The sequence below is a fragment of the Parus major genome, chromosome 1A (assembly GCF_001522545.3).
Source record: "Parus major isolate Abel chromosome 1A, Parus_major1.1, whole genome shotgun sequence".
Lineage (NCBI taxonomy): Eukaryota > Metazoa > Chordata > Aves > Passeriformes > Paridae > Parus > Parus major.
In genome coordinates, this window is record NC_031773.1 from 31,875,829 (window position 1) to 31,894,756 (window position 18,928).

General features: G+C 36.4%; 1 protein-coding gene across 2 annotated transcripts in view; it reads left to right on the forward strand.

Annotated features, from left to right (window-relative positions):
- LEMD3 (LEM domain containing 3) overlaps positions 1-18,928 on the forward strand; it is a 42,464-nt gene that overhangs the window by 4,129 nt on the left and 19,407 nt on the right. For both annotated transcript variants that reach the window (XR_004497711.1, XM_015628679.3), the window contains exons 2-3: positions 12,253-12,290; positions 14,725-14,791. Coding sequence is in view for 1 of the 2 variants with exons in the window: in XM_015628679.3 (XP_015484165.1) it covers positions 12,253-12,290; positions 14,725-14,791 (105 nt within the window). In the remaining variant the exon portion in view is untranslated. The remainder of the gene's footprint in view (positions 1-12,252; positions 12,291-14,724; positions 14,792-18,928) is intronic.

Below are 18,928 nucleotides of genomic sequence, written 5' to 3' on the forward strand. Positions count from 1 at the left end.
TGTGTCATAAAAACTTTTAGGGTTCAGCAAAGTTGCAATATATGAATCTCTGTAATTATCATGCTTACTGTGATGAAGCAGTAAAGGCAATTATTTGTATATTTGGTGGCTTCTTATTTTAAATTTGCAGGGAATGATGCACAGTGAGATTAATGTTGGTTTTCTTAATAGTTAATTGCCTAAAATTAAATGCAATCAAATTAAGGTGATAGTATGTTTGTGACATTGAAAAATATTTATCACAAAGTACAGTCAATATCAACACCTAAATATTTGTCAGGCTATAATCTAAGAACAGAGGAGGTGTGTCTAATGAGAGAGAGGCTTAAAACCAGGTATTGGAGTTGAATTTAGGCCAGGTGTAACATTATAAATGAGAAGGGGTGAGCAGAGAATTTCAGAAGAGACTTGTCACTTACATTGTGCATAGTGTTCAAATGATTTCTTATCCACAGCTCTGAAATAGCTATGAAGCTGTTTAGTTTTTTCCACGTGTAGCATAAAATGGTCAAAGACAAATCAGAGCTGGGCTAATTCTTCTGTATCTAAGCTAGAAAGGTCACTTGAAGTAAGGTTTTTATGCATTATTGCTGTCTAAAATATGATAAATGTCTGTGCAGTTTTTCTTAAACCCGTTGAAATAAACTGCTCTTCAAGCTCATATAAAAGACCAACTAATGTGTAAGTGCATGTTGTGCTTGCTGTCTCTGATAGCGCTGTATTTGAAAAAGATCAGTTTGGGCTTGGTGTGTGTAACTTCATTTTGCTCTGGCTGTAAAGCATGTTTTGTTTGCACCTGCCTTCAAAATACCATGGGATTGTATCAACTTCTTGCCAGACCAGCATACTATTTTGTTAGGATGATGGTAGACTTTAGTCTACTTCCTAGGTTCTTGAAACCTTGAAGAGTGTGTATCTCTTCCAACTTCTGTGGTTTTGTGATGTTACACTGAGCATCTCATTTGGCTGCTCCTGGAAGTTAATTCTACAATTATTTATCCTGAAAAGTTGGAAACTGTATCAGATCGTCGGTTGATTTTGCTTTCAGATTAAGTTGACTTCCATTCTGAAAGATGTGGGCCCTAGTACAGATGCTGTTGAAATCTGTAATCTGAAATACATTTTATATAAGTTACTTTTACCATTTCTGCTCCAGTACTTTGTCTGGGAAGGAGTTGCTGTGAAGAAAAAAACCAAAAAACAGAACAAAACCACCACAATAAAAAACTAATCTTGAAAGTTTCAGGCAGGTCTTGTTTAAAATCTTACTTTCTTATAAGAAGAGGCTTTTTAATGTGACATCTGTTGCTAGTAATTTTGGTCTTTCTATGATACTTGTTACAAAACTGCTAGGAGGATAATCCTTACTACATTTGCTACAACTTGTGTTTTTGAAATGTTAATTCCCTGAGACTTAGCAGTTGTATATATTGCTAGTGTAAGCTTATGCAAATCACAATTCTAAGAGTTTCATTCAATTAGATTGATGTTCCTTTGTTCTTGACGTCTAAATCTCTCAGGTGGAATGAAAATTCTGTGGAATTTTATGCAGAGCATTTAATTGCTAAGAAGTTAGACTTGCCATATAAAAGATGAGATGATGACTTTTACGCTTATGGGCCTGCAAATTACTGTTGAAGTGCTGTGATACTTCACTGACAACTGTTACAAATTTACTTACTTTCTAAGATCACCTTTGCAGAAGAGTCTATATTCTTGACAGTGTTTGCTTTAATGGAGCAAAATTAGTTGTGGATAAGAAGTATTTACAGAAGAGGACATAATAAAGGGAGGGAGAAAAATTAAAAGACTTTCAGGGTTCCTGTGTTGTGTGCCTATTGATGTTCCTTCTGTTTTGCAAGGGGGGTTCCCTGACTTGTATTTGACAAGGTAACAACTGCTACTGAAATATTAGCATATTGCTGTTTCACTTTCTGCATATTACTTTAAATCCTAATTAGCAAGTATTTCTCAACTAGGTGATATAAAAGAAAATCCTGGTATTTTTTGTAAAGACTAATCTCTGTTGTAGCAATCTCAATTCTATGTTTTGGTAAATTTTGGATCAAGATGGATAGATCAGACAAAAAGAATCTCTACCTTCATAAAGCAAAGCCAGGCAGAATAGTTAGATTTCCTTAGGATCCTGGACAATTTTAAACTCTTGTCTTTCTTATGGTATGTCAGAAATTACTCTTTAAAATGGGGAATAATTTGACCTTTTATCTAGGAAAGTCTGCATAATTATTATGTAGTGACTTTCATCTAGGGAAATCTAAGTAACTGCTATATAGTACAAAATAGCTCAGCTATTCAAGTCCTTCCTAAAGGATAATAAACACTCTCTTTACCTTTGTAATAGATCTGGAGTATAACGTATAAATATGAATATTGCTCAGCAGTGTTTGAAACAAAAATGATAGACATTCAGAACTCCTGTTTTTATGGTAGTTGATACTTTGTTCAGAATATTTATAACTGTTTTGCATTCATACCTTAAATGTGCTGCTGTTTGCATATATGCACAAAACATGCCATTACTGTAGATTCTTATTATGACTTTTTTTTCAAAGTTGCTGTTGGAGGCTATGTTTTTTTTTAAGTAAATAATGGAAAATTTGAACTAGAATCACTTGTCTGTGGAGCAGGGATGACAAGAACTCTGACAGGGGTCAGTCTGTTTTCATTAGGTATGAAAAAGTAATCAAAAGTTTGCACTGTATTCTATAGTACATAGTTTTTGCAAAAGCAAATTTCATTTCTGATGTGTGAAAACTAAAAGTGATACAGAATCTGAAAGCAGATCTCCTTGCAACTTTTCCATTTTAAAAAACATTAGGGACTAGAAGGTGTGGGAAAGCAAAAAGGAGACCTGTTTCATTTGTTAAGAGCCTCTGTCAGCTCTAGTACTGTTGAAGTGAAATGCAGCTCTTTCTGCTTAGGACAGATGTGTAGAGTGATGATGGATGCAGTGGAAATATTTTAAAGAAGCACCCATGATACACAAGGACTTAAATTTCGCATCGTAGGAGCCCTACTTTGCACTGTTTCATAATCTATAATTATCCCAGTTACAAGAGGAGAATCAGCCCTGCAGTCCTCCTATCTCTGGGAAACAATTGTTTATCTAAAAATCATGTACATTGGAATCCTTTTGAGATCTGTTTTTCATGTGAGAGTAGTAGGTTGCAAACTTCAGACTGACTTCTTACCCAGCTAAGCTGGCAGGAGTTGCGGAGTTGTACTGAACTGATCTAGGATCTGATTCTAGACTTGTCCTTCAGTAATTGTATGAGCAGTTGAACAGGCCAGAACTGCTGTTTGAGAAAGTTGCTTCACTAAAAGGCTTAGGCAAGTAAATTACACAAGTACAGTGTTTTTTTGTTGATGAAAGTGGAGGATCATGGAGTGTTATAATCATGAGGAAAGGATACATTCTTTTTGCCTTTGTAGGTCTTTTTTTCGTTTGTATTCTCTGCAAAAATTTCTTGTCTGTTTTGATCTGTGTTAGGTTGAGGGGAATAAGTTTACTGGTCAGTGGACTGTGAAATCAAGGTATATTAAGAAAAGATTTTTTTGGGGGAGAATCCCATGTTGCTGAGAACTTCATTAGTAGTATCTTTGTCTTGTCTGTTCTTGACTCCTTCTGTTTCTCCTGGTAGATACAGCTTTGTGGAAGGTGGCAGTGCCTTTGCTGTGATTATAATAAATCAGGACATGGTGTAGCTCAGGTCTTGATCAAGGTAACCTTGGTAGCTTCTGCCTACTGAGTCATTCTGATACAGAAAAACTTGTCAAAGCGGGCAGTAGTACTGATGGAAAGAAGTGTACTGATATGTGCAGGGATAGATTGAAGAACCGCTGCAGGTCTTAAAGGTGATCCCATGTAGGTTCCTTCTGTGTTAGAAGGCTTGCTACAGTCTACAATGTCCAATATTGAGTCCTACTGTGTTGTACTTCCCACACTGTTATTTAGTGCTGTTATCTGTTCTGCTTGTGTTTATATTCTGCTGTGGAGTGTGAGAGTAAGTGTATGTTAACCGTGAAACAGGCAAATGTGGTGCCTGTTGGGCATAGCTTGTTGGAGGAGATGTGCTGTTTTGGCTGGCATTTTGCGGAGGTGAATTCTTTTTGCAGAGAAAAAGGTCAAATTTTCTGCTTACTGAGTGTCATATTGTAACATCGAGGTATCTTGAATAATGCTGCCTATTTAGAGTCTTCAACTCCTTCAGCTGCTTTGAATGAACTCTGAGTGACAGACTGAAAAGGCTGTTTAATGTGGGGAGAAGAGTAGGGGCTTAAAAAGAGATGTCTAACATTGGACTAAGAGGCACTAAAACTTACTAAGTATTCTCTATAATCCATTGATTTCTAGTAACCCTCTGCTAGGTAGTAAGAAGTGGGTCTGTTCATAAATTGTAGGCTTGTAGATTCATAATTGTAGGGATTCAATTCATAATTGTAGGGATTGTAGAACAACTCCTTGGCTTCTTTTAATTTGTTTCAGAGAAGGCCATTTACTTAAATAAAAATTCAAAGATGGCTTGTTACAGAATAATTGTTTTATATACATGCTAAGACTTCCTCCATACTGCCTTTATTCACTTAAGTCGTAATACACGGTCACATCCCTTTAGCCTTCTATTTTTCAAAAAGGTACAAGAAATATTTATACTTGGTCTTAGAGTGTCTTGAGTAAATGCAGCATCAGCCTGTCCTTTCTGGGTGTCAGTTGAACAAAACTTTATCACAGGAGGACTCCTGGGCACAAGGTGGATAAATGTAATGTTTTTCCTAACACTAGATTTTAAGGCTATGTCTAGATCTTAATTTTACTTCTGTCCACAGAAAAGTGTTTCTTTGGTCAGTTTAATCTCTGAATTGGAGACACCTCAGGCTGTTTTTAATTTCATAGCTGTATTTGTTAGCTTTAGGATATTTTCAATAGGCTGCACATCAAAGCCACTTACCTTAACGATCTGTACCCTCAATACTCATCATCTCACTATGTAGCTGTGCAATAAAATATTCCACAACATTTCATTATTTAGCAGTACTTTTCCCAGTGTTTGTTCAGCATCATCAACGTGCATAGCAGAAGCCCCTCATATCCCAACTTCATCAAACACGTTTTTATCTGAATATGTAAATGTTGTTGGTCATAGAGAACAGAAATCTAGCTATAGAGCTAATCTGAAACCTGTCAGTAGATACTGAGCAATGGAAGATTTACTGTGAGGGATGGGTTTCATATCTATCAGGAGGTAGATACATGATTACTTTTTGTTCTGATTTGGGTTTTGTTTGTCTTGTTATTGTTGCCTGAAATAATGCTTGGGTTTGTTGTTTTTTTAATTCCCAGTATATTTTCTGGGAAATGGTATAACATTACGTGTTAAGGAATTTCTATACATCTCTGCCTATATCTAAGTTTAGACTGCTGTTTGTTTTTTCTCAGGTGTCATGCCTTAGATTTTATTGGGGACAGACTGGGTGGTGCTCCTGTGACAAACACCTGAGAGGCGTTTTCACAGGCTGTGGAAATCCACAATTAAAACCTAATTATGGGGAAAGGCCAGTGTGGTATTGTTGCTTGTACTGTTTCTCTTTACAAATTCCTTGGAAATAGTTTACTGTTACCTTGTAAATAAGAGAAAATTATTTATAAAATTCCAGGGTGGTATCTTGCAAAGGAGAGTATCATATTTAGTTTAATCTAGTCTGTTTCTGAATTGGTGTGCACCCCATGTATGACCAAAGAAAGTATGGGGAGGAGAAAGGTATAGTGTATTTCAAAGAAAAAGCTGAAAAGTTTTTTTTTATTTGGTTGGTTTTGGGGTGGTGTGTGTGAAAGGAATTTTATGTTGTCCTAGGGAGACTTTGCTTAGCTGAGAAAGTCAGAGCAGATGTGTAGATTTTCTTCTAGAGAAGGAACTAGTCTCAGAATTTATTTTCGGGCTTTGTTTTTCTTATCTGTAAGCATGAGAAGTACTTATGCTTTTACATCTGCTTATGTAAAAGCAGGTGTGGATAAAAGTGTAAGGCACTATGGGAAATAGGGAATCTGAGCTATGTTTGAAGGATATATTCATGTTTGGGTATTTTGTCTTTTGCCTATAATAATAAATGCATGTTCGTTTTGATATAAGCTCAGAAAAAATCTAAAAAGGAGTGTTGAGAGCATCGAAGAGAGCTCTAGTGTTGTACTGTTTGTACAGTGACCTTTGAACTAGGAATAGAAATACCAATCTTTTGCATAGTCCTGGGAGCTCATTGATTCAGAATGGGCAGGTACGTATGCACAGTTTGATTTGGTGATCCTAGGTGTATTATGATTGATGTCTGTTGTATTTTACTTCCATCAGAGGTGGTAGATATTCCTGCAGAAGCACTGTAGAATATGTTGTTTCAGTTTTTTATGTTGAGCATGGATGTGTTGGCATACTTCAGAACTGTACAGTGCAGTGGCCTTTTTATTTATAGCTTTAAACACGTTTTTTTTTTTTTCCTTTTGATGTTTAGCTAAAGGTGCTGCTTATTGAACTAATAACAAAAACGTGCAGATTGTGTACAAGTGCACATGAAGTAGAAAGGGGAGGAAAAAACCATGAGATGTTAAATCCAGACTTCTTTGATTCTGCTGTTTAGGATGTGTGGTATTAAATGATTCCTTTTGAGGGAGAGCAGACTGGAGGGAAATGGGACAAAAGTAGCAGCCCTGGGAAGGAGATGTCCTGGTAATTGAGGACCTGAGGCCAAATAGTGTGAGCCTAGTCCTTCTGTAAGGGAATGAGTTAGCATGTGATAACCTTTGCCATTCAGAAAATGGGAATTTACCGAGCTGCTTACACAAGCCTTGGGGTCACAGTAACTGTATGGCCAGCTCCCTTAAGAACGAGATTCATGGTTTGAGGAAAGAGAGTTAGGATATTGTTCTGTAAACTTTTTTTTTCATAGTTCAAGCACTGAGCTTTGTGCTACTGTGTAGTGACCTACATACTACAGAGCTCTCATGTGCCAAAGGTGTGGTATGGTTTTATTGCCCCTAGTGTTTGAGATCTTGGTAAAACTTGCTTGTACTTCCTTTCTGTCTTTTTTTTCTTTTTTCCTGTTTATGCATGGCAGGTGAGTCTCCTGCCAAGAAAGGTGTTGGTTTTTCTTGGCTTTTTTTCTCCTCTCTAGATCCACCAGGTCAGAAGTGCACACAGTGCTGCTAGAAGATTCATCACCTTAATCCACAAGCTGATGATGTAACCTTTTAACTAATAGGCATAACCTATTTAATTAATAAACAATTATCATAACATTAGTTCAATTTCAGTCTTTGTTTAAGCACTCTTCATATGAGTAAAGGATACTGGTGTGTTAGTCCAGTTGTTCCCTTTGGATAATATTTATGTGAACCAGGTAGATTAATTGAACAAATCATCAAACAAATGCAGTTGCTATGATAGACAGCCTGGAAGGTTAACCAGCTCTTCAGAGTCTTAGTCCAGTGGAGTAAAGACTGGAAGTAACTCAATATTGCCTGCTGTTACGTGTGTCCAGTCAAGTGTTTTATGTTATTACTGCTGAGCCCATCCTGATTTGGAACTCTTCAAACTTCCACAAATATGTGGTGAGCAGTTTTCCTTCTTAACTAATATGGATACTTGTGGTAAACTGACTGCTGCTTCCTCAGTGGAAGCTCATCTTTGTCATGCCAGGAGACCCGCTAGCAATTACCTCTGTATATCCTGTATAGAGCACCTGTTTTCAGAGCTGTGTTCAGAGTTGTGTTCAGGCTTTGTAAATATATTGTTCAGTACTTCTGCTGCTCTTAGTGCAGCAAGCACTGATAGACCAGTGTGCTGAATGATTAAAAGGACAGAGGACACAGCAGAACCCCAGTTTTAAAAATTAAAAATTCTCATGTGAGCTGTATCATGACTTTGTGCTCATGATTGATGGCCTTTTAAGAGTTTTATTGTCAGTGTTCTCCCTTTGAATGTTACTTTGGATGTTGTAAACTGTTCTTACTAGTACTTTGTAACTGAAGTCTGTATGGAAGAAGAGGTTATAACTTGGTGTTTTTATGTTGGAAAATCTTCAAGACAGAAGTCCTTACTGCTTGTACGAAATTACAAGAAATTATCAAGACTGGGCTCCTTGGAAGAATGACAGTAGATTCAGTATTTAATTGCAGCTTGCCATTGATTCTTAAACCTTCTGTGTTTCAAGAACATTTGCTTTATTAGTTTACTTTCCACTTTGAACTTGGAGTTTGAGGAAAGTGGAAGACATCTAGTTTAACATAAAACATACTGTGTTGCCATGCTTTTAAGATGGAGTTTCTCCTTTCTCTAAATTTGTGTTCATTTGTTGAGGTGGTGTGTATTTTTTTGCCTTATAAAATGTAAGGAGCTAAAATATTTGGGAGAGGTACAGAGGAAGGTAGAAGGGCTATTTCAGTAGCCTATTCTGATTTTCTACCCATTGTAAAATGCTGTCTAATATTTCTCCTGTTAATGTTTTGCAGCTGCTCATAAGAGCAGTCGTAGTGTTATTTCCTAAGTATACACACTAGCCTGTAGTGAATACTGTGTGTATGTGTGTGCAAGGAATGTGATTTTAATCTATTTTTCACAATGCACGGCAAGTGCACTTCTGGGCCATTTTCCCTAATAAAACTGAGACAGCTGTTTTTTCTATGTTTTGCAATATAGTGCAGAAGAGCATGTGTGCAAATACAGTTACTAAAAAATATTTCCTTAAATATTGGTAAGAACTGACAGCTTTTATAATTTTTAGGTTACTAATACGAGTACTAATACGAGAATGAAACTAATGTTATTCCAGTAAACTAAATAATCTGATGAGAAACTTTCCCAAAACACTTATGTCTCTTCTCAAATCTGGATTGAATTGGCATGACTTGCAGGAGCACCTTTCAACATTCAAATCTATTCTAACCAGCATTTAAATAGACAGGAATAGATTTGAACTTTTCTAGAAAGGGTGATGCAGCTAAACATTTCTGACAGCAGTGCTTCTAATATTGTTTCTTACTCTGGTAGCAGTACATTATCCAGCAAATGTACTTGTTTTAAGAGGGGAAAAAAAATATCTGATGGAAAGCATTAGGTTATCTGCTTACAGAACACATATTTGTAGGACAGATTTTGGAACTATTACTACCTCTGTTTTGAGGTTAGTCTGCTTGTGGCATGGTGGATGAGGAGGAGGAAAGTACTTTGCAGGAGGGAACATTCTTACTTGTGCAGAAGCTGCTGACTTGGAGGTATATGTTGTAGTACAGTCTCTAAATCCTTGGGGTGAATGGTATTGGATGCTTTGTGTCATCACACTCAGAAGCGAGCTGCTTACAGGTTAATTTGGATCATTCTTGTTTCTACAGCTGCAGCTTTACCGCTCCTTAAAGTTGCATTGGAGTTTTGCTTTTTCATCTATAAAATCAAATTATCTGTACATTCAGAAATAGATTATGGCATTAAAACGCTTCTGTTAAAAATGTCACCTTAAAATATTAGGAGGAACAGAGAGCTGCAGAAAGGTTCAGAGGCGGCTTTTATAGCAAGGAGGAAGAGGACTCTCAAATGTGGAGGAGTGAGGAATGAAGTGAAGGCATGAGTATTATGGAAGGGCTGAATAGCCTCATTAGTCTCTATCGCCTCTGGTACAAGGATGCATGTTTTAACTTTATAGCATAAGTAGATAGTAATTTGTTCTTTGAACTTCATTAGAATGTGAACTTGATAGACTATTTTCAAGGCAATTGTTGCATGTTACAGGTCTCAAACCCTTTTTAAGGAGGAGCCTAGGAAGTATTCATTCAGATAAAAATTCTACATTAATAATTAATCCTTAATTTAATGTTTAGTTTGCTTGAATAAGAATTTAGTCACTCTTACAAATGTAGTTACATATTCTAAGAACTGTCAAGAAAGCTTTTGAACCAAGAATGCTGAGGTAATATATTGAAATACCTTAGGCATGTTGGAGTAGGTGAAAATTTTACATCTATGACTGGAGCATGTGGGAGGATTTGGTAAGAGCTTAGGTTCTGGACAAAAGAAAGAAGGTGTACTCAAAAGAGGAATTACTGAAGAAGTTAAGGAGTGGCCTTATTAACTCAAGTCAATTGAGGTTATGTGGCAAATAAATGCAAATTGATTAACAGTTGTAATTGCATTTGCAGCTGATAAATTGCTGCAGTTGCATTTTGCATACTTGCCTCTTAAGGCACAAGTCATGCTAAACTAAATAGCATTGTATATAAAATGTACTTCAGTTTTTGGTTAACTGTAAGAATCACTAACTTCAGAGTGATTTCATGGTTATCCTGTTGTGTAAGTTAAAATAAGGAGTTTTAAAAATTGTTAAATTTTTTTGATAGGTAATTTTGAAGAGGCGGTTGGGTTAGTATTTTTGGTCATTGTAACCACTGTGTATTTGTGAACGAGAGGCAAACATCATCCAGTTTGTTTAATAAATTCAAGGTGTTAATTTATGTAAATATGAAGTTGCCCAAATGTGAGATTGATTTTACACTGGGATTGTGATGGTGGAAAAGTCTAATCGCTGCCATAGCCTCCACTTGATTGCTGGACTGCCCCAACGCGTCTAGAATTTCAGGTGACAGTTTTCGGTTTGGGTCTTTGCAGGCATGGAAATGCTGCATATGTGTTTGTTTCATGACTTTCACCAGTGCTAAAATATGTTAGTCAGGTATACTGAAATCTACACGCTCTTGTGTCTTGTGTTTGTACCCCCCTTCCAATCTAAAACCCCTACTCAATCAAGATTTCATGTATGCTCAGTAAGATTGACCCTGGAGTCTGTAATTATCCTTGTCTGGATAGCAAACAATCCAACTAGGTGTTTAATCCTATTTTAGGCTGTTTAGATTGAGTGTTTAGTGATGTTCAATTGAGTTAATGAAAGAAATACATACAACTTTTTAAAGTTGGTAGCTTGATAATCCAGTAAGCAATGGCTGTGAATTTGGACCTATAGAATGAAATCGTAAAGTGCTATAGGGCTTGGTTTGCAAGACTCTTCAACATCTGCTTCTATCAGCTTTAATCAATCTTATATCTGAATACAGTATTTGGATGTGTGTGAAAACTAGTCCCTGTGTTTGAGTGGGTTTAGTTTGGTTTGGGTTTTTTTTCCATTTGCTGTATCAGAAGAAGCTGAAGGGCTTATTGGATAGTTAATTTTTTTCTGAGCTTAGGTGCATGGGCAGACTTGTTTGCAAAGTTACGGAGAGTCAAGCCTTCTTCATTTAAAGAGCATTTTCATTGTCCCACTGTTTTAGACATTTGTTGGTTGTAACCATAGGAATGTGAATCTTACCATTGCTACATGTTGGAACAAAGGAAGGGCAATGGTTTCTACTTCAAACTTCCTTTCAAAACTAAAGTGAAGTGGATCAACATTTGTTTGCTGACAAGAGTGCTGCTGAAGGTCATGCAATTAATAAAAACCACATTCTTTCACAAATAATTAGTTTTTTTTCTTAGAAAATTATTTTTTTTCCTTTCTTACCCATATTCACTTACACTTGATTAAGGTTGGGAACCCTGTTTTACAAGTTGGTCCTTAGTTTCTTTTGTATCCTCCATTTTTCCTAAATGAGAAATCTTGCCTTGAATTTGATCTACTGTGTCAACCTTTATATTTCTCTTATATTTCCCATGTATTACTAAATTAACTGATCAGTTTAAGCATGGTTGTGGTTCAGAATCAAGATAATACTCTCCGTCAATCTATTCTTGGGTCAGCAGCTCTTGATATTTTATGGATACCTATGTGCACAGGAGTGCATGAGCTCTCAGTGTGTTGTCTCACTCTTGCTAAAAGAAAATGCTGAGTTGTAGAGCTTTGTTGTATGTATTAGTGGTTAGTAAAAAGGGAGTTTTCCTTTTTTAAAATGTCCACTAAAATGTAAAACCTCCAAATTATTTCAAAGCAATTGAGTTATTAAAACAAGTGTTTGGCAAATAGCAAGCACAGATTTGTTTGAAAGGAAATAGCTGTGAAATTTGTTGACATACAAAACTCTGGTTTAACCTAAATGCTGCTATACTGCATTATCAAATGCAGAGTTAGGGCAAAGGTTAATAGTTGCCTCTTTTTGTTATTTGTCTTAACTATTACAGTGTTATCATAAAGCTGCAATGTTGGTATACCCTTTTAGTGTTTTCAGACACTAGAGTGAATTAATTTTTTTCTTTTTTTTTCTGACAGTCAAGGATCCCTTTAGTGAAGAACTTCAAAAAATACAAGTAAGTAAAACAACTTAACATTGAGATTTTAATCTGTCATGTGATTGTATAAAAACAGTATAGATCTGTTCAGAAGGATGCAGTTTTAGTAATAATAAAAATATAATAATAATAAAATAATTTGCAGGAAATAAATGCACTTCTTGTAACTGATGTTCTAAATTTTTTTTTTCGTCTTGGGCAGTGTAAATAGGATTACAAGATTTGGCTGTGGCATGCTGGTTGCTTCATATACAATGAAAATAGTACATCATTTGTGTTGTAAAAATAAGAGTGGTGTAAATTTTGAGACTAAATTTAACAGTTTTTCACTCACTGTTACCATTTGGCTCCTCAACCTTGAAAGCACCACGGGTAAGAGATGATTGACATGAAACCCTAGGATCTTATTTAGTGCTATAGAAGAGGAAGTCCTTCAAAATGGATTTAAAAATTTGTCTTTTTCACTTTGATTCCATTCTGTTAGTTGTTCCTATATTCACTTTTTTTGTCTGAAGTATCAGGCTAAACATTTTTGAGATGTCACCATTGAAGCTGTGTTCTTAGTTGTGCAGCATGCAGTCGGGTGGTTCTCTCTTCTGAGTTGAATTGTAAACACAGGGATCTGCTTTTGCTAGGCATGTATAAGCAAGTATTGCAAGATAATTGTGGAGGGTTGGGGGGGGGTCATTTTTTTGGTTTACTGTCTGGGATTTGGTTTTATTGTTTGGTGGATTGGTGGGCTTTTGTGTCTAGGGTTGAACTCTCTGAAAGTAATTGCATATTAAGCAGGTGGCATTGGCTGGTTTCTTGGGTAGAAAATGTTTCTGAATCTCTTGACAAATCAAATTTCTTGAGGCAGATTTTGCAGATTCTTTCATAATTACTAGTGCAAAGAGAATGCATTTTGTGCACTGGACTCAGCCTGAGAACCTGTTCTATATGTTACTTTCATCTGTTTCTACTGCAGTGTTCCTGTAGTAGTAATCCTATTGCATGCTTGATTGTTTGTTAGCTACAAAGGTTACACCACTAGGTTCTTTCTTTTATGCAGTTCAACCATTAATTAGGGAAAAAAAAAAAGGTCACAGTAATATTTCTCATGTTCATCTCACTGTAGCTAGTAGTGGAATCATGGGTGTATCTACTGGCAGATAACAGAACTTGAAGTACTGCTGGTGGTGTGTGTGTGTGCTGGAGGACTGATTTTCTTCTTCTGCCATTCACAGTGTTTTCTGGCCAGGAAATGAGTTAATAAGATTGGTTAGTTTCCTGAGAAGTATCAACTACATCAGCTTAATATCAGTGATGGTTCTGTAGCACCAGAACAGGGAGAGGTGACATTAATTGTTAATGCTACTGGGAAATAATTTGTCCATTGTTTGATCAAGAAATAAGTATTGAAAGTATTTGAAACAAGTATTTTGCTTTTCTGGTAGCAGTTTTCTTACAGAAAAATATTGGACTATTCACATTTTAAAATTATGTCAACAGTGCTGGTGCATCAGGGAATTAAGCCTAGTATAGTTAGGTTTTGTTCAAAGTGAGTATAATCAGCATATGCACAAACTGGAAAATAATTTTTTTGACTATTTTTTTGAATGAAGGCTCTAGTCTTTGCCTTTGATAAAACTTCAACATTTCAGAATAGCCTTTAGTGTATGTAATTGTATGTGTATGTAATTGCATGTTCTTTGTCTTTATGTTTTGAATATTTCCTTCTAATATAAAATGGTCCTAGTTATATTTAAATAGAAGTGTTTGATATCTTGATAAGTTTAACTTCCCTGTAAGCAGCAATTATATGACATCTCATATTCATGCTTGTTTTGGGAATTAGGCCTTTTTGTACTATGGTGTGTGCAGGAAGCATCAACAAGATAGTCCATAGATTTCTGGTGTGCTTTGTTTTGGCTTTTTGTTTGGTGGGGGCGGTTGGTTTATTTGCTTTTTAAATTAAATTACTATAGTTTGAACGTAGACAACAAAAATCTTCCTTTGCTCTGAATTTTATGCTGGAATGTGGCCAGATGATTCTTTAGTGTAGCTTGTATAAAATGTCGTTGCACATCTATAAAGAATAAAACTTCTATTTTTACATAGTAGGTATCAAAAACCACCCCAAACAAAACAGACTTCTTTTGAGTACTTTGACTAATCTCTCAGTAGTATCAAAATACTGCTGAGAGTCTGTTGGTTTTAACTGGCAGATCTGTCAGAGTCTAAGCTGCAATCTAGTTTAGCTTCAGTCAAGATCTGAAAATTCAATGTACTGAATACTTGGATTCAAAAATCTATTGCCTGCATCTCTGTTGATTTGTGAGATGTTACAGCTTTCTACCTGTAAACCATCGGGATTTTTCCTCAGATTATATGAAGATTTTTGGGGTTAAATGGAAAAAAGTACATCAGTACTACTGCTTGTTTTAACAAAAATATGTTTTTCTCATTCTAGGAAGATGAGATAAGTCTCATGATGAAGAGCTTGTATGCGCTTCATGATAAATTGGCGCAAGTAGCAGGTAACACTTTAAAAATATTGTGATGTAACATTATGGCAACAGCTGCAAAAAAGTCCTGTTCACATAGTGATTTGCAGTAACTGGGTCCCTGATAGCCATTTAGAGTTCCATTTTGGGAAACTTTAAATCCTGTTTCTAGTTCACTTACACTGTATTTTTCCATCAGAGTAGCACCTTTTGTTGCAATGTTTGCTCATGAGGTAGGCTCTTGAATATTGTGATCCTGTGTGGTTTTTGACCCAATGTCTTAATACTTTATTAATCTGATTTTGTTAAAAGGCTTAAATTAAATTTGCTATATGTGAAGAGGACTGTGTGGGTTTCTTAGATGTTGTTAATTCACTGTGATGAAAATCAAAATATTTTACAACAGTGATAAAATGGGTACTAATAAAGTAAACAGTAATGGTTGAATAAGATTGCCTTGTTAGACAAAATGTCCAGCTTAACCATATGAGTTCCATAGTAATAATAAATGCTGCATATAGTAATGTGCCAGACTTGGTGTTTAGGGATAGTATTACTGAATATTCAAAGTAAAAAACAGAGTGATTTTATCTAGAGTCATAAGGAACACAGCTTTAAACTGCACACATACTTACATATCACAATCAGGAAATGGTGAAGTTAAGGCTGTGGTTACAACTTTGGCATCTGGTTGAATGAGAGTTACGGCTGAGTCTGTGTCATGACTCTTAAACAGGTTTTACCATCCTTGAATATTTAACCCATAATGCATTCAGGAGGTCTTGCTGGTCTTTGTGCCAACTATTTGTTTTGCATCAGCAAGTTTTACCAAGAAGGCTTTTCCATTATTATCAGGTGCTACAGATATTTTGCAAACATGAAAAAATGTGGAAACAACTCTGTGTCAGATACAAAGCTGACAATGTAATATATCAAAGCTGTATAGGAAATATGTGAGAAATTTGAGCAGCTCTGTAATGCCATTTAAATTGCATCAGTAATCCATCGTTCTGCAGAAACATTTTCTTTCCTCAGCATTTACAGTGTCTGCTGTGAATAAAATAGGTGTTTGGACAAGCTCCATACATTTTGGTTTGTTTCACAGAATGGTCTGTGAATTCAGAGAATCACAGAATGGGTCAAGTTGGACAGAATCACAGTGGGTCATTTGGGCCAACCTCCTTGCTCAAGCAGGGTCATCCCAGAGAACATGGCATAGGATTGCATCCAAACAGTTCTTGAATGTCTCCAGCAAGGGAGATCCCGTATGCTTTCTGGATAATCTGTTCCAGTCCTCAGTCACCCACACAATAAAGAAGTTCTTCCTCACGTTCAGGTGGAACTTCCTGTGCATCAGTCTCTGCCCCTTGCATCTTGTCCTATTGCTGGGTACCACCTAGAAGAGCCTGGCTCCCTCCTTGACATCTTCCCTTCAGATGGTTATAGACATTGATGAGGTCCCCTCTCAGTTGTCTCTTGTGGCTGAGCAGGTCCAGCCCCATCAGTCTTCCTCATAAGAGAGATGCTTCAGTCTCTTAATCATCTTTGTCTTCTGACGTAGACCATACTATAACTGAGTATTCAAGGTGATTGTTGCTTTTCCTTGCTTAGATCATTGTCATGCTGCTTTCCTATCTTTTGAAGAGTGTAACAGCTTGCTGTTTGTTCGGTGTGTCATTTGGCCCTCCAGGGCCCATACAATGTAAACAATGTATTTGTATGGATAAAAAAGTTTGGCACATAATTTCTACATCCATGAAAGGGGGCTTATTTCAGTGCACATAGATGTATACAAATCTTTACCTGTCTGCCTTATGAGGAAAATTTGTGTGCTCCAAGACAGCTGCTTGCTTCACCAGGTCTCAAAGATGCATTATTCTCTATTAGTCTATTTCTGGCCAGCGGGATCTTCAAATGCTTCCTTTTGAAAAATACAACTATCCTTTCTGGTTAGGTGGTGCTTCAGACTGGAGCTGTAATGTGAGCTTACCTGGTTGCTCAGCAGAGGAGCTTTCATACATTTTGGAGAAGGACCTAATCCATCTCTACTTAGATAGAAATTCTCCTCAATGCCAAGTTTCTTAAGATATGAGAGGAAGATGTCTGCCATCCGTTTTTGCATACCATATTGATGTAGACATGGCACAATATCTGGAAGCAGTTAAAAGGTATAAAACAGAGGCAGCTGCAACGGAGATGCAGGATTTAAGAGTGTTGATCTTGTGCACAGTGCACCACTTCAAAGGAGAAGTTAAGGAATATAGATTTACTCAAAGTGGTGCTTTTCAGGTCTCTCTGTCACATACTTGGAAAAGTTTCTCTCATTTCATACTTGGCTATGAATCATTTGTTCATGTTATAACTATTAATATTAAAAAGGCAGGCTGGAAACTTGAAGTAGTCAGTTCTGTTAAGCTTTATTCAACATCTTGACTTCCATGAAGATGGTCCCCTCAAAATTTGGTTTCTAGCTCTGTTTAATAAAACAGACTTATTTTTATTGATCTGGTTTCTTACCTTGTCAACTTCAAATGGAGGGCAAGTGATGGGGCTTTTATTTTAGAAGATAGAATATGAAGTTTTTTTAAGGAAGAAAATGTCAGAATAAGAATTCATTAATTTTGACTTAATATACTATGTTCCAACTGTAGATACCTATTCTGAACTGTGGTGCTGCAATATGATGTCAAATTATTTAATTATCCAATATAAAAATAGGTTGCCTTTAATGCATCACCGTTCTCTGAATTACTAGTCTGTTCAACCTACAGCAAGTAATTTTTGCCTCACAGGAAACTCAGGACTGCATGAGCAGATAGTGCTTCTCCCTTGAGTTGAAGTTTGTGTTCCTGTGTTCGTGTCTTGAATAGTTTTGCCATTGTTCAAAACAGCAACATTTTACAAACAGTATACATTTCAGTACCCAACACTTTCTGCTAAACCAAAATATCTGCTTTTTTAAATAGCATATGTTAATTACTGGATGTCTTGGTCTTTCATGGAGAGATTTCAGTAGATCCCATCAATTTTCAGTCAGACTTGCAAAATGAATAAACCTAGCCACTATATACACAAGAAGCAACCAGCTACCCATGGGTATGACCCTTTCTTGTAGATAAAGGATTTTTTAGGTAGCTGTTCCTTTTGCCTGGAATTCTTCAGTGTGACAGACTACTTGATTTAGATAGTTTCCTTCTTTTTACAGGTTCCTGAGGTGCAGGGGGGAATTAGGCTTTTTTTATGTAATAAAGCTTCCTAATAAATCTGTAACTGGAAGAAAATTCTGGCAAAACACCTAATGTTACTTAATATTAATTTCAGATATCAGCTACTGTATCCAATGGCTGTCACAGGCTCTGTCCCTCTCCTTAATATTTGGTTTTTCAGGTAATTGATGCTATGCTGTTTCCAACCAGTGATTGAACAGCTATTTAGCAAGTTCTGGTGTTCTGCAGTGTTATTGAGCTGTTGAATTTGCCTTTGGGAGATGGGGCATTCTTACTTGCTCTTGGTCTTGCTTTTCTTGAGCTCCCCACTTTAGTGTTCTGCTGCAGGTAACCTGAAAACATGAAGAACTTGCAGTTTGTATTGGTGACCATATCACATTAAGCTGTAAGCTAGAGATCTGTGCTAAATCCACGTCTTCCTTGAAATACTAGATTTCCACCGTGTTTTGCAACCAAATGAGAAAATTATTTACAGTGTAAAGTAAATACTGCAGAATTCTGAATTTTTCTGTTGCCTGTATATGGTGCAGTTCATCAGTTAAATGCGTAAAGGAAAGTCAGTTTTAAATGTTCTAGCCTGCATGAAAAAGATGATCTGACTTGGTTTCTGTGTTAGAAGCAGTTGAGACATAATATTTCTTTAGAACTGGAGCTTTAGTTGCTTTTTGGTAGTATTACTAAAAGAATTTGATTTCTTAAGTGGCTTGCCCAAATACACTAACATAAGCTATAGTGTAGTTTTGTGATCTTTGCTGGGATGTGCTACTTTTTGCCTCCCTACAAAAACAAATAGAAAAGTTCTTTGCTCTTGAAATTGGTGCCCAAGGAAAGTTTAAGCTCAAAGATCCATGCTTTCTGTAAGCTCACAGCAGACATTATAACAGAGGGGCAGTTTTTACAAAGAACTCAAATGTATCTTGCAGCAGACTTGTGTAAAGTTTTT